This window comes from Melospiza georgiana, chromosome 19 (genome assembly GCF_028018845.1).
Source record: "Melospiza georgiana isolate bMelGeo1 chromosome 19, bMelGeo1.pri, whole genome shotgun sequence".
Classification (NCBI taxonomy): domain Eukaryota; kingdom Metazoa; phylum Chordata; class Aves; order Passeriformes; family Passerellidae; genus Melospiza; species Melospiza georgiana.
The window spans coordinates 7,369,129-7,391,041 of NC_080448.1; the positions used below are offsets into that span (position 1 = coordinate 7,369,129).

At 53.2% G+C, this 21,913-nt stretch overlaps 1 protein-coding gene across 1 annotated transcript in view; it reads right to left on the reverse strand.

Annotated features, from left to right (window-relative positions):
• Nucleotides 1-3,969: 3,969 nt before the first annotated feature.
• DTX2 (deltex E3 ubiquitin ligase 2) overlaps nt 3,970-21,913 on the reverse strand; it is a 36,022-nt gene continuing 18,078 nt past the window's right edge. Inside the window, exons 4-9 of the mRNA XM_058037818.1 lie at nt 19,903-19,961; nt 6,423-6,493; nt 5,650-5,808; nt 5,408-5,569; nt 4,716-4,805; nt 3,970-4,608 (exon numbers count right to left, since the gene is read on the reverse strand). Coding sequence (XP_057893801.1) covers nt 4,384-4,608; nt 4,716-4,805; nt 5,408-5,569; nt 5,650-5,808; nt 6,423-6,493; nt 19,903-19,961 — 766 coding nt within the window. The 3' untranslated portion in view covers nt 3,970-4,383. The remainder of the gene's footprint in view (nt 4,609-4,715; nt 4,806-5,407; nt 5,570-5,649; nt 5,809-6,422; nt 6,494-19,902; nt 19,962-21,913) is intronic.

Genomic DNA, 21,913 nt, shown 5'->3' on the forward strand with positions numbered 1-21,913 from the left:
GGGGTTGCCGAGTTGGGGGGCTCTCCTGAGGCCCCTGCGGACACTGCCCCCCCTGTACCCCCCATAGCCCCCCTGTACCCCCGTACCCCAGGGCTCCGAGCACGGCGGCGGCCAGCGCGGCCCCCAGGCTGGCCAGGATGGAGGCGATCACCACCAGGGCGCTGCCAGGGCGGGCGGGAGCGGCCTCGATGGTGCTCGGGCTGAGCGCTGGGAGGGAGCGGGATGAGCGATGTGGGGTCGGGGATGTGGGGTGGATGTGGGGTCGGGGATGTGGGGTCGAGGATGTGGGGCGGATGTAGAGTCGGGGATCGCCTCTCCCCTCAGCTTTCGGGGTGATGGCACGGCGCTGACGCTGATGCCACCACCCCAGCCAGGGAAGCGCGGGGGGAAGGGGTGGCAGTGCCACCAGTACCTGTGCGCAGGAGGATGGGCTCGGACCAGCGCGTCTCCGCTTTGGGGCCGCGGCAGCCCATCAGCAGGAACTTCACCCTGCCGGGGGGACGGGGCTGATACCGGGACGGGGTCGGGGGGGACAGTCCCTGTTTCCAGGCGGGTCTCCCCAGCCGGGATTTGGGGCTCTGGCCTTACCGGTAGGGTCCCGGGGAGGGCAGGGGCCCATTGCAGGGGTCCTGTCTGCCCTGGTCCCTGCAGGCCGTGTCAGCCCCGACCCGCAGCACGGCCGGGCCCGGGGCCGAGCAGGAAAACGCGGCCGCCGCCGTCTCCAGGGTCATGTAGGAGCGGGCAGAGAGCAGCTCCTTGTACGGGGGCACCTCGGCCCGGCACTGCGGGTTCCTGAAGGCGGCCGAGGCTGCCCGGCACAGGGGGTGGGTGAGCGGCTGCGGGAGGGTCCCCGCGTCCCCTGCCCCAGGAACAGCCAGGGCTCACCGTTGGCAAAGGCCACCGCCAGCCAAACGGCGTCGGAGGCATCGGCGTGGCCGTCGAAGACGCAGCGGGGCCGCTCCAGAGCGAAGGTGGTGGCAGTGACCCTGCCCAGCAGGGCCATGGGGGGCACCTGGGGCACGTAGGGCAGCCGGGCTGGGGAGTGGGCAGTGAAAGAGGGGTGACACCCCAAAAGGGGATCCTAAATCCCCGCTCTGCACCCTCCCGTTCTGCAGTGCTCAAGTGCCTGACCCCGCACCCACAGCGGTGCTGGCACACGGCAATGTCACAAGGTGCCAGCACTGGTGGGGACCCCCCAGCCATGCCCAGCCCTCCCTGGCACAAACCCCTCGCAGCCCCCCCCGGCCCCGGTCCCCCTCTGCCCTGTCCCCAGGAGTCACCGAGGTCCGCGGCCGCCGTCCCAGCCAGCGCCAGCAGCACCCACGGCAGCTCCATGGCGTCCTCCCGGTGCTGCTGGGTGCGCTGTCCTGTCTGCTCTCCCCGTCCCACTGCCGAGGGGACGAGCTGCCCCCGGTGCCCCCGCAGCAGGGACCGCCTGTCCCGGAGCCGGAGCCTCCCAGCCCCGCATTCCTGCACCGGCTCTGCCGGCCCGGCCAGGCCCCGCGGGCACAGGGGACACCTGAGCACCCGCTGGTCCCAAACCCGCTGGGAACCCTGCGGGACCCCCGGGCACCTGCGGGGAGTCAGGGCACAGGGCAGTCATGTGAGAGGGGAAACTGAGGCAGAGGAGGCGCTGGGGCGATGTTCCAGATGGACTGGCAGGGCTCACAGACCTTGTTGGCGCTATGGGGCAGCCAGGCAAATTCGCCCCACCAAGACCCAACTCCCTGCGGATGCCTTGTGCCCACCAGGGCCCGGAGCCAGGCTGAGCCCGTGCCCGACTGGTTCGGGTGCCCCAGCCCTGCCCCGCGGGCAGGGAAGCGCTGCGGAGCATCACACCCGAAGGAACCCGAACCCAGCGCTCCGGTGAGCGGTCCCACCCAGCAGCCGGGGCGCGGAAACCTCTTCAGCTCCGGGCCCACCCCACGCTGACATTTCCCCGTCTCTCGGGGCCCTTCCAGGCCCTCGGGACGGGAGCGGGAGCCCCTCAGGGCCGCTCCCTCTGCCGTGTTTGCCAAGGGGAGCGGCTGCGTGGGAGGAGATTCCCCCCCTTGCCGAGGGGCCGGGACCGCGCCTTCAGATTAAGTGGAAATGGAGCATTCAAAGATTATTGCGTGGCGCAGCTGCAGAGGGGAAAAACAGGCGCAGCTGCAGCCTCTGTGCCTCCTCCCTCTCATCCCCCCTTATCCCCCACACCTGACCAGCAATGCCTCCCCCGGGACCCCCCAAATTCCCCCCGAGCCCTCGCCGGTGCTGCCCGGGCGGCAGGGTGCCCGCAGCAAGGTGAGGGCAGGGTGGGTGACGCGGGGGTGACGCAGGGGGACAGTGAGTCACAGTTTCACAGCTGCCGGTACCCAGCATAGCTGCGGGGTCACGGCTGGGCTAAGAATAACCAGCCTGAGGCAGATGAGCCATCCCTGCAGGGCTGGGACAGGGCTGGGACAGACCCCCCTCTCCTCTGCTGGGGCTCCAGCTGGGGATGGGGGGCACAAAGCTCTTGGTCAGATAAACATTGATCTGGGGCTCTGTCCCCTCCTGGCTCTGAGAGGAACCGTGGTTATGGTTTCTCCTCGCTTTTCAAAGCATCTCCCTGAGCCTCCCACCATGCCTGAGCACCTGGCTCTGCCCCCTCCCACCCCTTGGGTTCCCCTGCCACAGGGGTGAGGCCGCCTTGGTCCCAGCACAGAGACAACAGGGATTTTAGGGGATGTGTCCAAATCCAGGGCAGTCAGGGATGAGCTGCTGAGCTGGGCTGGCTCAGCACAGCCCGGCCCCTGCCCTGGCCCAGCCCAGATGCAGGGAGGGAGGCTCCAGCTGATTCACACCCAGCAGCAGCCGCTGGAGATGCCTTAGGCCAGGCTCAGCAGGAAATTCTTGCTTTGTACAGGGCTGAATGAACCCTGCTTCCATTTTTGCTTCAATTCACTGCTTTGATTGCTGGCATAAGATGATCCAGGGATACAAAGCTGAGGTTTGAACTCAAGACCTCTCCCTTTTGCAACCAGGGTGGGAGAGGAGCAGACAGAGCCCATTTGTGCAGAGCTTAGCAACACAGACACGTCACTGCAGCTCCCCAGGAGCTGCCATTCCTGCAGCATGCCCAGGTTCCCCTGGATGGTTGAGGGGTTTTTCCTTAGAGCTGCAGGCACAAGATGGACGCTGGGAAAAGCTCCACAGGCTGAGAAAAACCTTTAATCTTGATATTGGCATGACAGGAAGCAAAAAATGTTCCTCATCTGGAGAGCTGCCCCAAAGCCCAGCCCCATCCCAGATTTCCCAGCAAGGAGGTGAAGTGGCAGATGGCACCAGTGCCAAAGGGATGGATTGGATGGATTTAATTTGCAGCTGGGTCTGGTGGCTACAGGGAGAGGGAGAGCCAGAAACAGCTCTTCAAAAGATATCCCTCCCCAGGTGACAAGAAAAAGACATCAGCTCCCGTGTGACACAGAGCCTGGGGACAATGCACAGCAAGGCCACTGGGGCAATGTCCCATTTGCAAGGTGCCAGCAGCCACAGCAGGGACAGGCTCTGAGCCAGAGCATTGCTGCTGGCACCTGGGCTGGCCACCTCTGCTGCTGGGAGGAAGGTGACTGTCACCAGCTGGTGGCACCAGCAGCCCTGCAGCAGCAGCACAGAGCACTGCAGCTCCTCCCTGCACAGGCTTCACTGAAGTGCTGCCATTTCACCTGAGACAAGGGGAGACAGGGACAGCTTCTGCCTCTCATCATTGGGATGAGAGCAGGGGGCTGCAGCTTCCTACAGGGTGGGCACTGTTAAGTCACCTCTGCTGGCACCATGGCACAGACCACAAAACTCCAGAGGCCAAAGCACTGGGAGCAGTGTCCTGGTGTGTCCCCCCAGCAGATCTGAGCTCTCCCTCCTGGCTGGATTCATGTCCATGGCTCCCTGGAGCAGGCTGGTTCCCCAGAGCCACCCCAAGCCCCGAGGCAGCAGGAAGGCAGAGCAGGGTCTTGCTGTGAGAATGAAGAGTTTATTGGGGCTGAGCAGAGATACACAGCAGGAGGGAGGCAAGAGGTGCCTCAGACAGGGAGCTGATGTGTCCCAAAAGGAGGACCTTGTCTGACTTCCAAGGCACTCTCCTCTCCCATCCTGTCCCCAGGCATTCCCAAAGGAAGGTCCTGCCTTCCCCAGGGGATTTGTCACCTCAGTCCCATCCCAGCTGCTCCAGGCTGCAGCCATCAATCCCACCCAGAGACACAAGCACAGCTTCTACAAAAATATCCTTCCCTCCCCCACACCCCCCCACCAAAAAAATGTGAAGAGCAGGCAGGGCTCCCACAGAACTGTTATTGCTCAGTGTGATGGGTGGTCAGACAGGGAGCTTAAGGCATCAGGAATAAGTGCACTAGTGGCCCCTGAGGCTCACTGGCCCAGGCAGTCCTCAGTGACACCCTGGGCAGCCAGCTCTGCCAGCACATTGTCCAGGTAGTTGGGGTCAGGGTAGCCATGGCCACTGAGGTTTGAGTCCATCTCAGTCTTGTGGTGGATCTCGTTCCACACCACCGTGTTGCTCTCGCCCGTGGTGTTGGAAGTGCCCACTGTGAAAATCAGGCGCCGCTTCCAGGCCACCTTCAGCAGCTCCAGGACCTACAGGGGGAAGGAAAAACAAAGCTAGGAGACTTGTGCCATGAATGCAGCTTGTCAGGAGGCTGCCAGCTGAAGCAGGGTGATGGTAGCAGGGTGTGATGCCTTACCTTCCTGCCCTTCTCGTTGTCTGGCAGGTAACAATAGCGAGGAAAGCCTCTGGCTGTGTATGGCATCCCAGGGTTGGGGTGCTCTGGGCCCTGCAAGAGATGAGACACGTTTGTCATGGACATATCCATCTTCAGATGAATTGGGCAATCCATCAACAGCAGGATCTGACACAGGCCCAGCCCAAACCAACTCTTCCATGTAGAGGCAGCAAGGTATTGTTGGTGAGTATGTGTCTGACTTGTTCTTCTAGGATACAGGAGTTTTACAGATCCTTCACCATGCTGGGATACAAAGCCAGATCTAAAATCTACCAAAATTCTGGTGAGAGATAGCCCCAAATCACTGCTTTTTCCATGTGCTCTGGTAACACCTTAAAAAGGCCACAGAGCTCAAACCTTTCAAAGTTCACTCCCAACACTGAAACCAACATGAGTTGTGAAACCAGACCATGGGATGTTTTCCACCTTGTGATCATGGACAGTCTCCTCCCTGCTTCAGGCAGATATCAGAGCAGGAAAAGATTTCTCATGGAGGAGACCCTCACATGTTGAAGAGCAGCCAGTGCAGCTGCTGGCTCCAGGCACCAGAGGCTGCTCAGCACAGGGCTGCCAGCAGGTGCTGCACTGGATCCCAGGTATTTTCTGGGAGGCTCTCCCAGCTTGTGCTCTCTGCCAGCAGGCTGGGCACTCACCTGGATGCCCCTGCTGATGTGATACACAATCCTGATTGTCCCACAGTCCTTGTGTCCTGGCAGGGACTGGGGGAAAGTGGAGATCTCCATCTTCCCTTTGGGCTGGGTACCGGTTTTCTCCCCGTAGATGGTTTTACAGGAGGGACACTGCAAACTGCCATCCTGCCAGGGGACAGAAGCCACATCAGAGCCCCAGAGCCACAAGCACACGGGGGCCTGGTGAGGATGGGCCAGCTCAGTACCTTGTTCCCGTTGGAGTACATGGCCAGCACGCAGAGCAGGTGGAAGGAGTGCTGGCAGCTCCTCAGGCGTCCCACAGCCTCTGGCCTGATGCTGCTGGAGGGGCACGAGTCGCTGTAGCCCGAGGGGGAGGAGAGCTTCTCCATGCAGATCATGCAGTCCTGGGGAGAAACCACCAGGTGGTGTGAGCACAGCCTGCTCCTGAGGGCTGACACACCAACGAGATGCTTCAGGAGGATTTCCCTCAGCTTTAATTGAGATTTAAGGACACAGAGACAGGTTTCCTTATCTGGCTGGTGTTGCTGCACTCCACTCCCTGCGTTGTCCAGGAGGTGGAGAGCTGTCACCAGCCAGAGAGGAGAGTATGGTTACAATCCTGCTTCTCTGCAGGATGGAAAAAAAAAAGCTCCAGTGGCTCTCAGGGAAGACAGAGGGTACATAAGCATTGGCTCTGTGGTTCAAAAATGGTTTGATCTGTAGTTTTGACCTCTCAGCACTGAGACCAAAACCAAACTTGTTCCTCTAAAGGAAACGGGGAGGCACTGTCAGGATGAGCTGCTCAACCCACACTGTGCCTTCATCACAGTCCCCTGTGCTGTCACATGTGAATTTTGGGCAGTGCTGAGGACTCTCCACCTCACATCAACAGTGCCACTGCAAGCAGCACCATGTCCCACACCAGACACCCAATGAGGGACGGTCCTTGGGCACTGCTGTGGTTTCCCTGGCACCCCAGTGAACTGGGCAAGCTGGAGGTGCTTCACTGTCCTCTTACCTCATCAGCAGGAGCTCCCTTCAGCTCCTCCAGGTACTTCTTCACCACTGACTCTGGCTCTGTTGGTGTGGCTGCACAAGGAGAGATGAGACAGGCAAGTCAGACACTCTGTGCTGTGATGGGCAGGGTGGGGTGAGCTAGAGAGAAGGCAGACAAGCAGGTCACTGGCCAGGATGCCAAGGAGCAAGGTCAGGGTTGGAGGGGGAGAAGAGAAGACTCCAACAGATCCCTACAAGCCCAGCAAAGGCTTTGCTGTCAGCCATGGCTCCCACTAGGGCTGGGAGTGCCACAGATGTGCAGCTGGTGTGCTGCTGTTCTCCTCACACACCCCAAGTGACACCAGGCATGTCCCAGCTGGACTTTGTGCACACCAGAAACCAGCTGGGATCAAACCTGGCAGCTTTGATGGGACAGAGGATCACAGAGTCTGTGTTGTCAAAGGAGAAAAAAGGCATTTCCACACCACCCCAGCAAGGAAACCCAGCAACACTCTGAGCTTCAGGCCCAGCTCTGGATGCAGCACAATGAACTCCACATCCTCAACATCAAACAGTGGCCTTGGTCCTGAGCTCCCACACACTCACACCTGGCAAGACACAGTGCAAGTCACTAGGTGTATAAAATAAACCAGCTTTGAACATGAACCCTACTTGCAGCATGAGAGAGTATCTTTGCATCTCCCCAAATACAATCCCTGGTCCCACCCACAGACACCTGAGCAGCCCCAGCCTGGTCCCTGGAGGCCTCGTGGGATGAAGCAACAAACATCACACAACAGCAAGATCCAATCACCACTGAGTGCATCCACTGCCACCTGAGCTCCCAGCCCACCCTCCTGGGGCTGCCCAGCAAGGCCTGGCTCAGGGAGGGAGCATCCCATGCCCCTGGGGGAGAGGAGAGGAGCTCCTCACCAGCACCAGGCCTGCCACAGAGGCTGCCAGGCTCTCCACCAGCCTGGGACAGGAAACGTTTGCACAAGTGATGTTACAGCTCCACCTGGCAGGAGGCAAAGAGAGATCAGACACTTGGCTTGGGGGAACCTCATCTCTCCTTCCCAAATCCACTCCTGGGGGCACCAGGAGAAAGCAGTGCTGTGCCAAACAGGCTGGCCAAGGTGTGGCTCTTCCTTCTCCCATCTCCATCCTGTCCAGATGGATGCTTTAGCATGGAGAGTGCTGCTGCTCCCAACTCCACATTCCCACACTCCCAGGAGGACACAGAGCATCACCCATGGAGCAGCCAGGGATCAGAGCTGCAGCTGTACCTGCACTACCCCTCTGCAGCTCCCTCCATCCACTCTGGGGCTCCCAGGGAAGACAGAGGGCTCACAAGCATTGGCTCTGTGGTTCAAAGAGCTGCACATCAAGAGGCAGCCTCTAGAGCTGCTATTCCAGTCCAAAAATCCATGTCTGACTCAAGCAGGAAGGAGGGGGTGCTACTTTCTGCACAAACACTTTTCATGGAGAGACAAACATGAAGCAGAAGGGAAGTGGTGTTGAACAGGCAAAGGCCTGGATGGCACAGATCCAATCCCAGGTAAAGTCCCTCATTCCCTAGAACAGAGCAAGGCAGAGCACCAACATCCTTTAGCTGAGACTGAGGAACTGTGGGCTGGACTCTCCTAAATGAAAACACAGTCATTAAGATGAGTTATTTTCAGAAGGGGATTCCTGGTCATCCTGAAGCCTGTGATTTCTGGCAGCAGCAGCAGCAGGAAGGGATGGCTGAGCACACAGAGCAAGAAGAGGAGCCCAGGAGGTGAAGGGACATTCACTCCAAGTGCCAGTGCTGGGCAGGAGGGATTCCTGATGTCTCTGGTGCTCACAGCCCTGCTCTGCCTATCTCTGGACATCCCAAGACAGATAGGTGGCAACAGGATTGAGCATTAAGCCAAAGAACAACACAGAAGCAGGTGTTTTCCTCTTCAGGGCCCAAAATCCCCTGGAAAAGCATTTCCAAGAACTGTCCCTAGAGCAGGAAACAGGGAGGAGCCTGGGCAAGCCTCAGGCTTCCACCTTTGAGGCCAAGGGTTCAGCAGTGCCAGGAGCTGCTTCAAGGTCTCATCAGCAGATCTCACAGGGAACATGGCTCCTTGTCTTGTCTCTTCCAAAAGAAATTCCAGGAATTCTCAGCTGGGACCTTGCTTGCAGGCAGAGGTAGGAATGAGTCTGAAGGGGATGAGATCAGTCTGAGCTGTCCCAGCTCTCTGTGCCTGGCACCCCCAGCTGGGTGTTCTGTGGTGTCTGTGCTCCTGGCAAACACAGGGGGGCACTTTCAATCACCTTCTAGAGACCTTCATGGCCCTACAGGAGATGGAGGCTTCAGTTCCTTCTGCTTCACAGGTTTTAGGAAGGATGCTTCTATTCCACTTCCATGATGATCACTGTGTTCCCATCCCTGTGGATCCTCTGCTGCCTGACAGACAGACAGACCAACACCAAGTCCTTTCTCCACCCAACCTGCATTTTCCAGGTGGCTCTTTCTGAAGTGTCCTTCTTGTCTCCTCTGGCTTTGGGCTGGAGGAAGCAGAGCCAAAAAGATGCAGAGCCAAGGTGAAGACAGCAAGGAGGGGATGTGACACCAGCAGCAACACCTGCCCTGCCCTTGGCTGAGAGCCCCAGCTCACCTGCTCCCACCTGCACAGCAGATCTCAGCAGCTTCAGAGCAGCTCAGCTCCTTCAGGGTGGTGGGGGATGTTCCTTCCACAGAATCCCCTGTGACTTTTCTTCTCTGGAGCAGCTCCAAGGAACAAAGAGATAAGTCACCCAAGAACTGGCCAGGCTCGTTCAGATGAAATCAATGAAAGGAGACAAAAGTTCTGGTGCAGAGCTGGGTAACAGCGAGACAGGAAAGTCCTTGGGATTTTGGGCATTAGGATGGAGCTGGGGGAAACAAGCAGGCAGAAGGTGATGCAGCCCTCAGCCACCCTGAGGAAACCCATGCCTGATGGATTTGCACTGTGGCATCTGCAATCTGTCCCTGTCACTTGGCTGTGACAACGCTCTAATGCATTTAGAGCCACCAAAGCTGCCTGGAGAGACAAAGGGCTGGGCAGCCCTGACACTTCAGAAAAACCCATCCCCAGCTGCAAGGGTTTCAAATGCCAGTCCCAAAGAAGATGCTGAGAGCTCTCTTTCAGGAAGGGTAGCAAACCCACAGGGCCTTCCTTGGGCAGAGCAGCACATCTGGCTGGCCACAGCCCAGCAGCACAGGGGGAGCCAGCTGGGACCATGGCATGAGCCACGTGTGCTCCAGCACATGAATCACTTCCTTACAGGGCTGTTTACTCCATAATGAAGTGTTTGCCTCCAAATCTTTGTTCTGGCCATCCCCTGGGATCATCAAAGCCTGGCCAGTCCCCAGAGTTGTCTGGATTCAATAGTGGATTGAAAATGGACTGAAAGAATCAAGCAGTGCTGTTTATCTCCAGCTGGCCCAGAGCTGTGCTACAGATTTATCCAGGATGCCAAAGAATGTTTACCATTCTCTCATTTACAAAGAGAGGAATATCAAGTTGTTTTTAATGCTTCCTCTTCCTCCCTGTAGATAATAAGCTGCTTGCTGCAGCAAGGGCTTTCCATGGGCAACATTTAACAGATGTGTTTTGAATCCTTGCACAGCAACCAGTAATGTCTCCTTCTGTAGCCCTAAACAAGCCATATGCTTTCCAGCAGGCTTTTTTTGATACCCTCTGCAGGCCAGACACTGTTATTCTTAGTTATTGTCATGGACAGTCACACAGCTCCCATCACCTCAGCTCCCTGGACTTGCAAATGCTGTGTCTACAGATTTCTCCATATTCAGCATTTCAGCAGGATAATCAGTGACCAGGCTGCTCTGGTCAGAGCATCCCTGTTTCTGTCTCCTTCAGCAGATGTTTCCCCATGAGAACAACAAACTCTCCCAGCTCTGAGGGGCTCCCCAATCCCACAGGTACTGGCACAGTCTGTACCTCCAGCTGCAGGGGGATAGGAAGGAGGATGAGTGTGCTCCTCTCCTTCCTCACTGCAGCACCTGCAGTGACTGCCCATCCCAGAGAGGATGAAACCTCCTCACCAGGTGGAAGTGGGCAACAAGTGACACAGCAGAGCCAAACAGCCCCTGGAGGTCCTTGCAAAGGTTGGGGAGGCCAGCAGCATGCACAAACAGCATGTGGAGAGAGCAGGACAAGCCACACCTGCCCTACTGCCTCCCTGCCAGGTCCCAGCAGTGCTGGCACAGGGCAGCACCAACCCATGGGGATGGCAGAGGCTGCCAGGCCCTGTGCCAGCCTGGAGAGCACAGAGCCTGCCCAGAAACTACAGCTTCCCCAAGCCCTGCAGCACCTGGCTGCACCAGAGCCATCCCTGCCAGAGCAGCAACAGCGCTAACGAGTCCTGACTAATTAGTGCCTCTGTTTAACACACCTCAGCTTTTCACTGAGCCAGCTGCAGATCCAGCTGCACTGCCTGGGAGCAGCAGCAGGGAGGGAGAGGGGGCTCATCAGGGGCACTCTGCAGCCATCACCAGCTGGCTGTGGTCACTGCAATGCTGGGTCTGGTCCTGGATGCAGAGAGCTCTGTGTGAGCTCTCCAGGATGGAAAATCCTCAAGGGAAGTGGCCAAGAACACACAATGCAGAAATTCAGGGTCTGTGAAGGGAAAGAAGAGTCTGGCCAAGAGTCAGGCTCAGTACCTGCACTGCAGAATGATGTTCCTCAGCCCTGAGGGGTGTTGTACAAACACAGCTTGTTCCTAGAATGGACTGCACACACTCTGTATCCCAGAAGTGAGGCACTCCACAGGACTGGCATGCCAGCCCACACCAACAGCAATCCTGCTTTTTAAAATAACAGGGGGGGATTTTACCAACCTAAAGCACTGAAAGGCTCCCCTTCTCATGGGTGAGTGTGGGAAAGGGCTGATCTGCAAGTCTCCTCTGCAGGATGAGGACAGCTGGGACAAATCCTGCCACGCTGGATGGAAGGAGATGCTTGATGCCCCTTTCCCATTCCATACTTCCTGCTGGTGCTGCCTCTCTGCTCCTCCAGACACGTCCCAGCCCCAGCAGGTGGCATTGCAGAGCTGGCAGGGAGGTGACAGCCTGCCCTGGGGCTGAGCCAGCACTGAGGAGCTGAAGTGATGCTGATGGGGTGCACAGACACAGACACAGCCACTGGACACACCCAGGGCAGTGTGTGCTGCTCTCACCTCCCAGCCCACGTCCCACCCTTCCCACTCCCTGCCCTGCTGCTCTCCCCACCCAGCCCAGAGGTCACAAGACAATTCTCCTGTTAACACCCCACCCTTACAGCAGCCTGGCTGCTCACACAGTGCCAGGGAGGGCTGGATGCTGGCAGCAGACAGACCCCACAGAGGAGAAGGCAGCAGCCAGCCAGGCTGTGTCTGTGGCCACCCTGTCACCTAAAATACAGTGTTTCATGTCACTGAGCAGCAGCAGGTGACCAACAGCAGTGCAGGCCTGGCCCTTTTGTTGTTTTTGGCTCCTCCACAAACTGGGGCAAGCCAGTGCCTCTGTGGGAGGGCCTGGCCTCACCACAGCTCCCTTCTGGCACTTTCCAAGGCATCCCCACCACCCAGCCCTCATTGCTGCCCTTGCCACAACCCCACCACACTGCCAGCTGGATCCTCATCCAGCCCCTCTGCCACCCTCCTCAGCTCTTCTCCTTCACCTCCCATTTTCCTTTGCTCCTCCTGTTCTCTGCTGCTTCTCCTGCCGCCCCTGCTTTCTCCTCCCCCTCCATCACACATCCTACTCCACATTTGCTTTCTCACTCCTTCTCACAGCTCTCTCCAGAATGCATTTCCATAAAATACCTCCCTCCTCATTTCATTTCTATTTTCCTTCCTGCCTCCTTCAGACAGCTTTGGACCTCATGGACTCCAAAGAGAGAAAAAGGCACAAAAAAACTCCCCCTAGACAGGCAGATGCTTCTTCCTCTCCACCACTGGGCTCTTTCCTTTCTTAAATGTAGAGATCTGTGTTGAACATCTCCAGTCCCACCTAGCATGTCCAAAGGGGGACATGCTGTAGGTGAGGTGGTGTTGACACCCCAGTGCCAAGGCTGGCAAACAACCCCTACAGCTACACCAGGATGGATTCACACCTGCCCCTGCAGAGTCCCAGGCATATGGATGGGATTGGATGGCATCCAGGCTCTCAGCTCTGTGAAGGTGAGAGGTGCCAGTGAGATATGAAAAGGAGAAATGAAAGCCCTGCCCTGGAGAGGGCTCCACTCAGCAAGAGAGCTGAGGTCATCCATCCCTTCCTGACAGCACACATCCACCTGAGAGCACTCCACTTCACTCCCTTCCACCCCAGACTGAGGTGGAGAGAACAAACCCTCTGCAGTTTGACCTCAAAAGCCCTACATGACTCAGGAGCCTGCTTGTCTGGGAGATCCTTGTCATCCCATGACTCAATCGTGGCTCACAAGTAAATCTTCTCTGCAGAGCATATATGGATTTGATGTTCTTCTCAATGGTCCCACCAACACCTCAGAAGGTCCTGGTATGTGGACACTCCCCAGGAGGGTGCAGCAGGATCACAGGGGAGGCTGGTGGAGTCTGACATGCAGAGCACAGATCTGTTCCAGCTTTCATTTTGTGTGGAAACAAGCTGACCTACCACAGGACCACACCTACTTCACCATGTTATTTTAGAGGTTGTGAGACAGCCTGCAGGTCAGGGCAGACATGTCCTGGGATGAACATCATCAGTCAAACCAAGAGCCAAGAGGGTCGGGGGAGAGAGACAAGAGGAAAAAAGAGGGGTGCAGAGAGATAAAGAGAAGGATATGGAAGCAAATATCAGAGTTTGAGCAGGAACTACCTTTCTTGGACACTTTCCTCCCCTCCTTAACTGAGCTGTGTTTTTTAGTGGCCTTATGGGTGCTGGCAGCTTGAGGCACACGGGTGAGGTGCACGGGCAGTCCGGCGGCTGACATCAGAATAGCTGTCATGCCTACAGTGGTACAAGGTCAACATGCAGGAAGGAAACAATGGGGAAACACATTCATTAAAATAAAAAAAAACCAAAACTTGAATCTTTGAAAGAAAATTAAAATAAAGTCAAATCAAATAAAACCTTTAGCCCTTAGTTGTGAGGGTGTAAAACGTCCGAGAGGTCACAGGGTGGGAGTCAGCACAAGGAGAGGATCTGGAGGTTTTCAGAGGGAGGAGCCCAGGCAGCAAATTAAGGGAGGGAAATGTGGGCACATGGTTTGTCTGTGACCCTTTGTGCTGTGTGACTTTCCTCTTTGGGCTTTAGGGCTGCTCAGGCACTGAGTTTGCTGTGGTGCAGAGCTCCCTGCTGCCCTGGAAGCAGCCTGAAGGATGAAGGGCATCACCCATAACCCCTACAGGTGCTGCTCAGCTGCTGCCCCCTAAAACCAAACATTTCAACAGTGTCACACTGAACCAATCCCCCTTCAAACACACCAGGGCAGAGCTGCCCCACACAGCCCCCCACAGCCTCTCCTCCCTGGCACTCTGGTTTTCCCTCAATGCAATCCTCATCCTCCCCCATCCCAGCCAGCTGTATCCATGGGATGCAGTTTGATAAAACTAATGAATCATTAAAAAGGACAGCCATTCCCTGAAGGTAAAACTGGCACACACAAAGCTACAGGACTCATCATGCTGATCCAAGATGATGTTTGCCTGTGAAATCCAGGCTGGTTACAAATCATAACATTTCCAAGGTACCACACTGCTCTCACACTTACATCCAAGACAACACCTGCTTGTGCTTTCCCTAGAGCCACTTCCCACCTGCAAAAACCAGCAGCAGAAATAAGAAAAAAAATGCTTATAGCTGCAAACCAACAGCAGAAAATCTAAAAGCCAGCATTTCCTCAGAAATCCCCTCTGAGGGCAGACCATGCAAACCATATCCTAATGCTACAGACATTCCAGCTCAGTAACACATGGCCAAAGCTGAATTTCCAAGCATTTTATTTTTGCAAGCCTCTATTCAGTCATACGGGGAAAGGAAGATTCTAGAGCACATTTGTTCAGGACAAAAATGAGGCACCTTGCCCACACATGACTGAAAAATTGAGTTATGATGGGAAGCATCAGCTTTGTGTGCAAGTGGTGAGACTATTTTCTGCCTCAAATATGCAACCAGTCAGGAACATGTGTCCTGTGACTACAAATCCCCTGTGCAAAGCCTGCCTCAGTGCCCCACAAGCAGAACTACTCCTACACAGTGCTGACCACAATTTGTACCTCCTTCTCCTAAGGTCTGAGCACAGATATTCCAGAAGCTGTTCAACTCCTTTCTTGACAGCCACAGTTGAATGTTTTTACTGAAACTTTCCCATCTAAGGGCCAAAAGGCAGACAGAAGGGGTTTCACCAGAGAGGGAGAGGGACAGAGATGGAGGAAGGAGTTTCCCCAGGGTTACTTTTGCAAGAGCTGGGCTGACCACAAGAGCAGGCTGCCCAATGGATGTTGAAATGGAAATGGGTAACCAGGCAGCAATGGATCACCCTCAGAGGGGATCCAGGTCTGAGATCCAGGGTTCTCCCAGGTCCCAGGAGCTGCAGAGCCAGAGGAGGATCTCCAAAGCACACAAAGGCCAGGTTAGTTCCCCTTGCCCCACTGGCAGCACCAGAGCTCACCAGATCCAGAAATTTCACTACTAAAGTAACTCCCTTTAAGTCCTAATTAAAGGCCACAAGCCCAATGCAAGCTCCCAACCCATCAAAGCCAGCAGTGCACCACTCCCAGGGAGCCTTAAGGAACAGTTTCAAGTCCTCAGAACTAAAAGCTACTTGTTTTTTCACGAGTGCAGCTGAGCCCCAAAGCCCAGCAGCAGCACAGCTGCCCCCCTGCACCTTTCAGGTCCTTTTCCCTTCCAGCAGGGAACACTCACAGGCATTCCAAGCAGAGCAGCAGCAACTCTGACTAGAGGGGCTGCAGGAACAAAATTCTTGAGAGACAGGGAAGGTCTCCCAGCACAGCTGGGGAAATCATCTCAGTCTGACCCCACTGAGGCTGCACAACACTATTCCTAGAACTGGTGCAGAAAAAGCTCTAAAAAAGCTGTTTCTAAGCAGTGCAGCAGCACTGATGGCACAGACTGACATTTGAAAAGAGAGTCCAAAGACTACCAGGGATTATCACCACCCACGCACAGCTGTCTGATAGGCAAATGCAAAATTAATGTGTTCTTCTGAAGAGATCAATACTGCCTTGCTAACATTAGCTGCCAGAGCCCAGAAAAAAAAGAAAAAAAAAAGAGAAAATAGAAGTGCAGGTTGAACAACTGGCTTCAGACTCTCAATGGCAGAGGGAGACAAAATTCAGACCAAGCAAAAAGCAGGAGGCACAGAAGCTCAGGTGAGTTCAGCTATTCTGTAACACAGCCCCCTCATACCTGGAATAAGATGTCCAAAACTGCCTGCCAGCATCATGAATCAGCACAAAAAAACCCCAAAAACTACCAACCAAAAATCCACCATTTGTTCCACAAACTTAATTTTCTTTTTCTGAGCTGCATTCCCATCTACAGCTCCACACAGACACCCAAGCTCAGGGCAAAGAGGGACCAGGAGAATTATCCCAACTCAATGTTCTCCTATCTTACATTGGTCAAGAAAAGGTCTAAGTGGGAAATTACCTTTTCTTGGCCAATTTTAAACCTTCTGCTGCCTTAGGAGCCACATGCAATGAATCTTCTTCTGCAGATTCAAGTCAAGAGAGCACTCAAAAATGTTCTGGTGTTGCATTGCTCTGCTTCCTCATGTCAACCCCCAGCAGTAATGCTGCCTTTAAAGTTTAAATACAATTCTGGAAATCTCAACATTATCAATCCTCCCACAAGTCTGGGGACTGCAGTCCCCAGGAAGTGACATCCCTGACCCAGGCCTTAGGTGGGAGAGCGTTTTCCTACAATTTGCCAAAACAATACAGACACGCATCACATTTGCAGATTGAGTCTTCAATTCTCAGAATTTCAAGTCAGAACCTGTTCCAGGCATCTGTGGAGTTATGCCAGGAGCAAGTGCAGCCCTGGACCTGGAGAAATTCTCACCTGAATGCCAGTTGCAACATGACAAGTTTGCCCAGACCACGATTGCTTTGGAAATGCTCCTGTGAGACTTCCTGCTGCTCACTAGCTAGTCCAGGAGCTTGAAAAATATTATTTTATATGTTCCTACTTTCCATTGGGCTCTGGGTTTCCTCCCTGCAAGGACTGCAGGAGGGAGGAGACAGAAAGCCTTGCAAGGAATCCTTTGGGATCTGATCTATGTGTGCAATAACCACATACAGAACTGCTTTTTTTTCTCTTGCTCAAAGCCTCTTATTTGGCCAGAAATAAAAAATTAGTGGCTCCTTGGGGTAAAATTATTTTCACTGGAGCTATGACAACATCCACCAACTTTTTTTTTCAGCCTGCTGTGTAAATAAGGGAGTTTTTGTAATATCCTGTGCAGAAGCTGAGCACAGGAAAAACAGCCTGACATTATGTAATGAGTGTTGGCCACACAGTCACTCCCACCCAGCCCAACACTGACCTGGATTTGCACTGGCCTCAGACTGGCACAGGGCAGAGCTTACCTTCAGATAATGTGAGATCTCAGAAAAGCATTGCTAATATGTACAATTACATCCACCAGCAAAATCAGTATGGTTAGTACATCCCCAAATGCACCAGCTCCTGGAATCATGCAAACAAGAAACACCCAGTTTTATTTAACAAAAAGCTCCTTTTCAGACTTCATTTTAGACATAGTATTAAAGGGCTTTTATTTGAGTACCTTGCCACCCCTCAGCCCCAAGGCACAGCAGCTAAAATCCATTATTCCCAGGAAATGTCAGTCCAGCTGATGCTTCAACACCAACACTGTGGTTAAACAGTTTGCTTAGACCTGTTTGGCATTTCACTCTACTGATCAAATACTTGAGGGAAAAGAAAAAGCTTAAAAGATAAGTTTCCACATGCACTTTGAAGTATTAAAATAGCAGAAAGCAAGGAAAAAAATATACTTTTTTGTAGAAAACATGGTTTTAAAGTTAGTCTCATGATTTCTGGGATCCCAAGAGGTGCTTCCAGAAGATGTGGGGTTGACAGTGTTACAAAGCCCCAAGCACACAAACAAGTCCCAGCTTCTAATTCAGACTCACAGCATTCCTCATCTCCTGTTTAGCCACCAGAAGTTCCCTCTGCATCCAAGAGCTGCACCTGCAGCATTTCTCAACATCACCCATGAGATTCAGGGTTGTATCTGCCCAGCTTCAAACCAGAGCCAAAGCTGCTGAGATACCAGGGGATGGAGACCAAGACACATTTCCCAAAATAAAAATAAAGCCTCTTTTATTTACAACTGAGACTTCTCTCCTCCCACAACACTGTCCTCCCAGCCTTCACTGATGCTGTTGGAAGCAGTCACACAGTGGGGACTGGAAAAACAAAAGGAGCTCAGCCTGTGTGAGAGAATAACCTGAGGAATGAGTAACTTGGACACCATCAGCAGGATTTTAATTATGACCAAAATACCACTTCCCAGAAGAGGCTCTAAAAACAGAGAGCAGAGCACAGAGGGGAAGAAGGTGTCCCTAAAGACCCAGCCAATTAATATTTCAGCAAAACTTTTCCTTTTTACCAGAACCCCATTGCTTGCTTTTCACCAGAAATACCCCAGAGATTTACCTTCCTTCCACTGCCTAATTAACTTGTATTAATCTTTCCTCTGTTTCCATGTGACTTTGAGGACTCAAATTCAGATTTCCCTCCTCCCTTGCACCTCTGAGGTGTGGGACACTTGGCAGCAGGCAGCTCAGCACCCAAAGCTGTGTTGTGTAAAAACCTGGATCCCAAGGAGCTGCTTCTGCACTTCCCTACATCTCCGTGTGCCTCATGCTGGCTGCTCCAGGGAGAGGTAAAGAATATCAAAATCAGTAATTATCCCTTCTTTTACACCCCCAGACTGCAACAACACAGATACCAATTACAATTTTAACCATTCTATTGTATTAAATGGCAGCAAATGGTTTATTCTGTTGGGATTTCCTGCTGCCTTTTCTATCTCAACATGGCACCAGACTGCACACAATTCACCTCCTGTGCAAGGAGAATGAGATCACAGCAACAGCATCAACACAGCCTGGATTCATCAGCTCTGGGCTGTATTTACCTTTCTGTGATTAAGCACCTAATGACACAGCCAGGGCATGAAAGGCTGAGCTGTTACAAGCAAGAGAACTCTGCTCAGGTCACCCACCTAGACAAGGGCTGAGTTTGACTTCACACCTCGTTTCCACAGTGATTTATTAAGGAGGAGACAGTTGGGCTGCATGTCAGAGGACACCTGGGTTAGTTTTCATTTCAGACACATGCAGGGCAGTTCTCAGATGGTGCCAATGTTAGATGAAGGGAAACATCAATCCTTCTCAGCCAGGGTAAAACCTGGCACTCAACACCTTTTCTGGAATAAGGTGGGAACCACTGTCTTGAAAAACAAGAATGTAACTGGCTCTGCTCACTCAGGAGCAGAGTTTGGTGTGCCAGGAGATAATAACCTCAAGAGACCATGCATGGACAAGAGACAGAGGAAGGAGAGGGTTAACACACATTCTGTAGAGTCTGCAACAGAGAAAACTCCAGAAAATATCAGATATCAGATGTTTAGCACTCCTCCACCAGGTAATGATACAGTTTTGAGAGCACAGCTGGTACCACAGCACCCAAATCCCCCAGTTCCACCACACCAGGGTCACTGGCTTGACACTGGCTGAGCCAAACACAGCAAAGGTGCCACTGGCTTTGGGCACAGCAACACTTCCATGGGAAGCTGACAGCATAAATTGGCATTTTCAAGGCAAAGCCATTTCAACTTTAACAGGCAAATCTACTCTGAAAAGGAGCATTGGAAACTGGCACTTTCATCCCTCCCAGATATATTGCTCAGTATATTTAGTAGTGTGTTCACAGGTTTGGATAACAAGCAAACCAGGAGACAATGTCTGATTCAACTTCTGTCCCCCTTTCCCAACACAAGGCATCACAATCCTCTTTAAACTAAAGACCATCAGAGCTTTTTTAAAATAAAGCCACATTGTAAAAACTCATATTAAAAACCACACAAAATCTCACACCACTCCTCTCTTTTGACTTAAAAAAAAAAGCAGAAAATAGCAGCTAGCACTGAGCTTGATTCACAGGCCCTTTCCTTTGCTACTTGCTCATCCACATGTACAGGAAAAGATGAATAGCCATGCCTCAAATAATCCCACTTATTTTGAAAGACTCAGGATGATAAAAACAGTTCATAAGGTTTACCTATCTCATTCTGCCCCAAACCTTCCCTCTTTGCTTTTCTGGAAAATCTTTGGGTCTAAAACCTCAAAGGCCAGCAATGTTTCTGACTCTTTCCAAAAGTCAAAATTAGAAAGTAAATGATACAGAAAAGCAAACCTCTCATTCATCTACTCCTAAGGATTGAACAAATAAAGCACAGGGGAGTTCTTACCTGCCAGGGCCTGGCTCACCCTGCTGGATTTGGACATCTTGACAGGCAGGGCCTGGGCACTGGAGAGGAAAGAAGAGATGACTTTAGCAGCAAGGATCAGAGACAACCAAAACAAAGAGAATTCAGCAATGCTCTGCTCCCTCCTGAGGGCCCTGGATATATGAGCAGGGATTGATTGCTCAGATGAGCCCCAGCTGGGACCCTCACCCATGGCCCCTCTCCTGCTCCTGCAGCTGTACTTAAGGAGCTGTGTCCTTACCAGAGCCCCTCTCCTGGATTTACTTACCTGCAAGGGGAGCCTCAGAGCTCTGCGGTGTGAAGCTGCTTCCAGCCCCATCTTCTCCTAACTCATCCATTCCTCCTGCTGGACCCTGCTCTGATCCTGTGATACCTCCCTGCTCTCACCACCCACCCACAGAGCTTCCTGTGAGCAGCCAACCTGCACCAACATCCAAGGGGGATGAGGGAAGGAAGGCTGGAGGAGACCTAGAAGAGCTTGGCCTGTTTTCACTTGGAAATCAAGAGAAGATGACACCAACCATGCCTTTCAGGTTCCTCACCTACTATTTTTGGCAGTGCTGGCAGCTGTGCTTCACCTTTGGGATACATGGGCAGCCAGGGTTATGCCATTAGCAGGAGACAGGGAGGAAAGGGGAGCAGCAGCATCAACACTGATGGGGGTCACTAGAGAAGAAACCAAGCTGGATCTACATTAGCAGAGGATCCACATACTTGAAATCCAAATGGAATCCATCCATGTGGATCCACATACTTGAAATCCAAATGGAATCCATCCATGTGGATCCACATACTTGAAATCCAAATGGAATCCATCCATGTGGATCCACATACTTGAAATCCAAATGGAATCCATCCATGTGGATCCACATACTTGAAATCCAAATGGTGGCACAGAGAAGCCACCCAGGGCTTTGTTTCAGGTGGCCCCTGTGTCTGGGATGGATGAGGCTCATGCAGCAATTAATGCATGGTGCATTCACACAACAACCTCCAAGGACTCTCCAAAATGACACAGACCTGTCCAGCTGCTTAGGAATTCAGAGACTAAGGTGGTCAAGAGCCCAAATCTCACTATTTAAGGGAAACCTTCTTGTGTCCAGCTGGGATGCAAGAACTGCCCTGCCCAAAAAGGTACCACAGAGGTCCCTCCTTTCGGTCTTGCTAAATCTTTGTTCATGTTCACATAACAATGACCAGGGCTGAAAAGATTTTTGAGTGACACAAGTGGTTTTTGTTTTCCACCCCTCCTGTCCCCTCTCCTACCTGCCTCAGTTTGGAACAGGTTCCCACAGGTGTGCTGGCCTCCCTGGAGAGCCCTGGGCAGGACCCAGGGCTTGGTGCAGCTCTGGCCAAGTGAGATCAGCACCCCCAGACCCTTATAAAGCTCTCTGGGCCACAGAAGTTTCCCTCCTGCCTCTTTCAAAGGCTGTGCTTTCCCTTCTGCTGCCCCAAATTTCACAATGCCTTCAAATGATGCAACAGATTGTCCTGGCTCCAATTCAAACCCACCAAACACAGGGAAAATCTTCCCTGTGCTTTCAAAGGGCTGTAAATCAGATGTCTTTATGACTCTCTCTCTTTCCTGATTCACCCTCTTTGTCACAGCTCTTTCTCAGGTATTTCCCTACTTCTTTATTTCATCCCTTTGCTTCATCTCTGCCCTTATGATCCTCTTCAGAAGAAGGCAAGGAGCAGGACTCCTCTAGCTGCAGACATATTTGAGGAGCAGGAACTTGACAGAGCTGCTCCCAAAAAATCAGAGACATTGGACCATCTCTCATTTCCTCCTGAGAAGCCAGAACACCACTGAGCCTGGGCACCCCCTCCACCCCAGCCTGTGACCAACACAGAAGTTTGTGTTTTGTAGTCAAGCCCTGAGATCTGAGATGAAGCAGCACCTTGGGCGCTTTCACTTCCCCATGGAAGGTAAAAATAAAAGAAAGCACAAAGCTGAACCTTCTGCTGTGCCAGGGAAAGAGGTGGGGGCAGG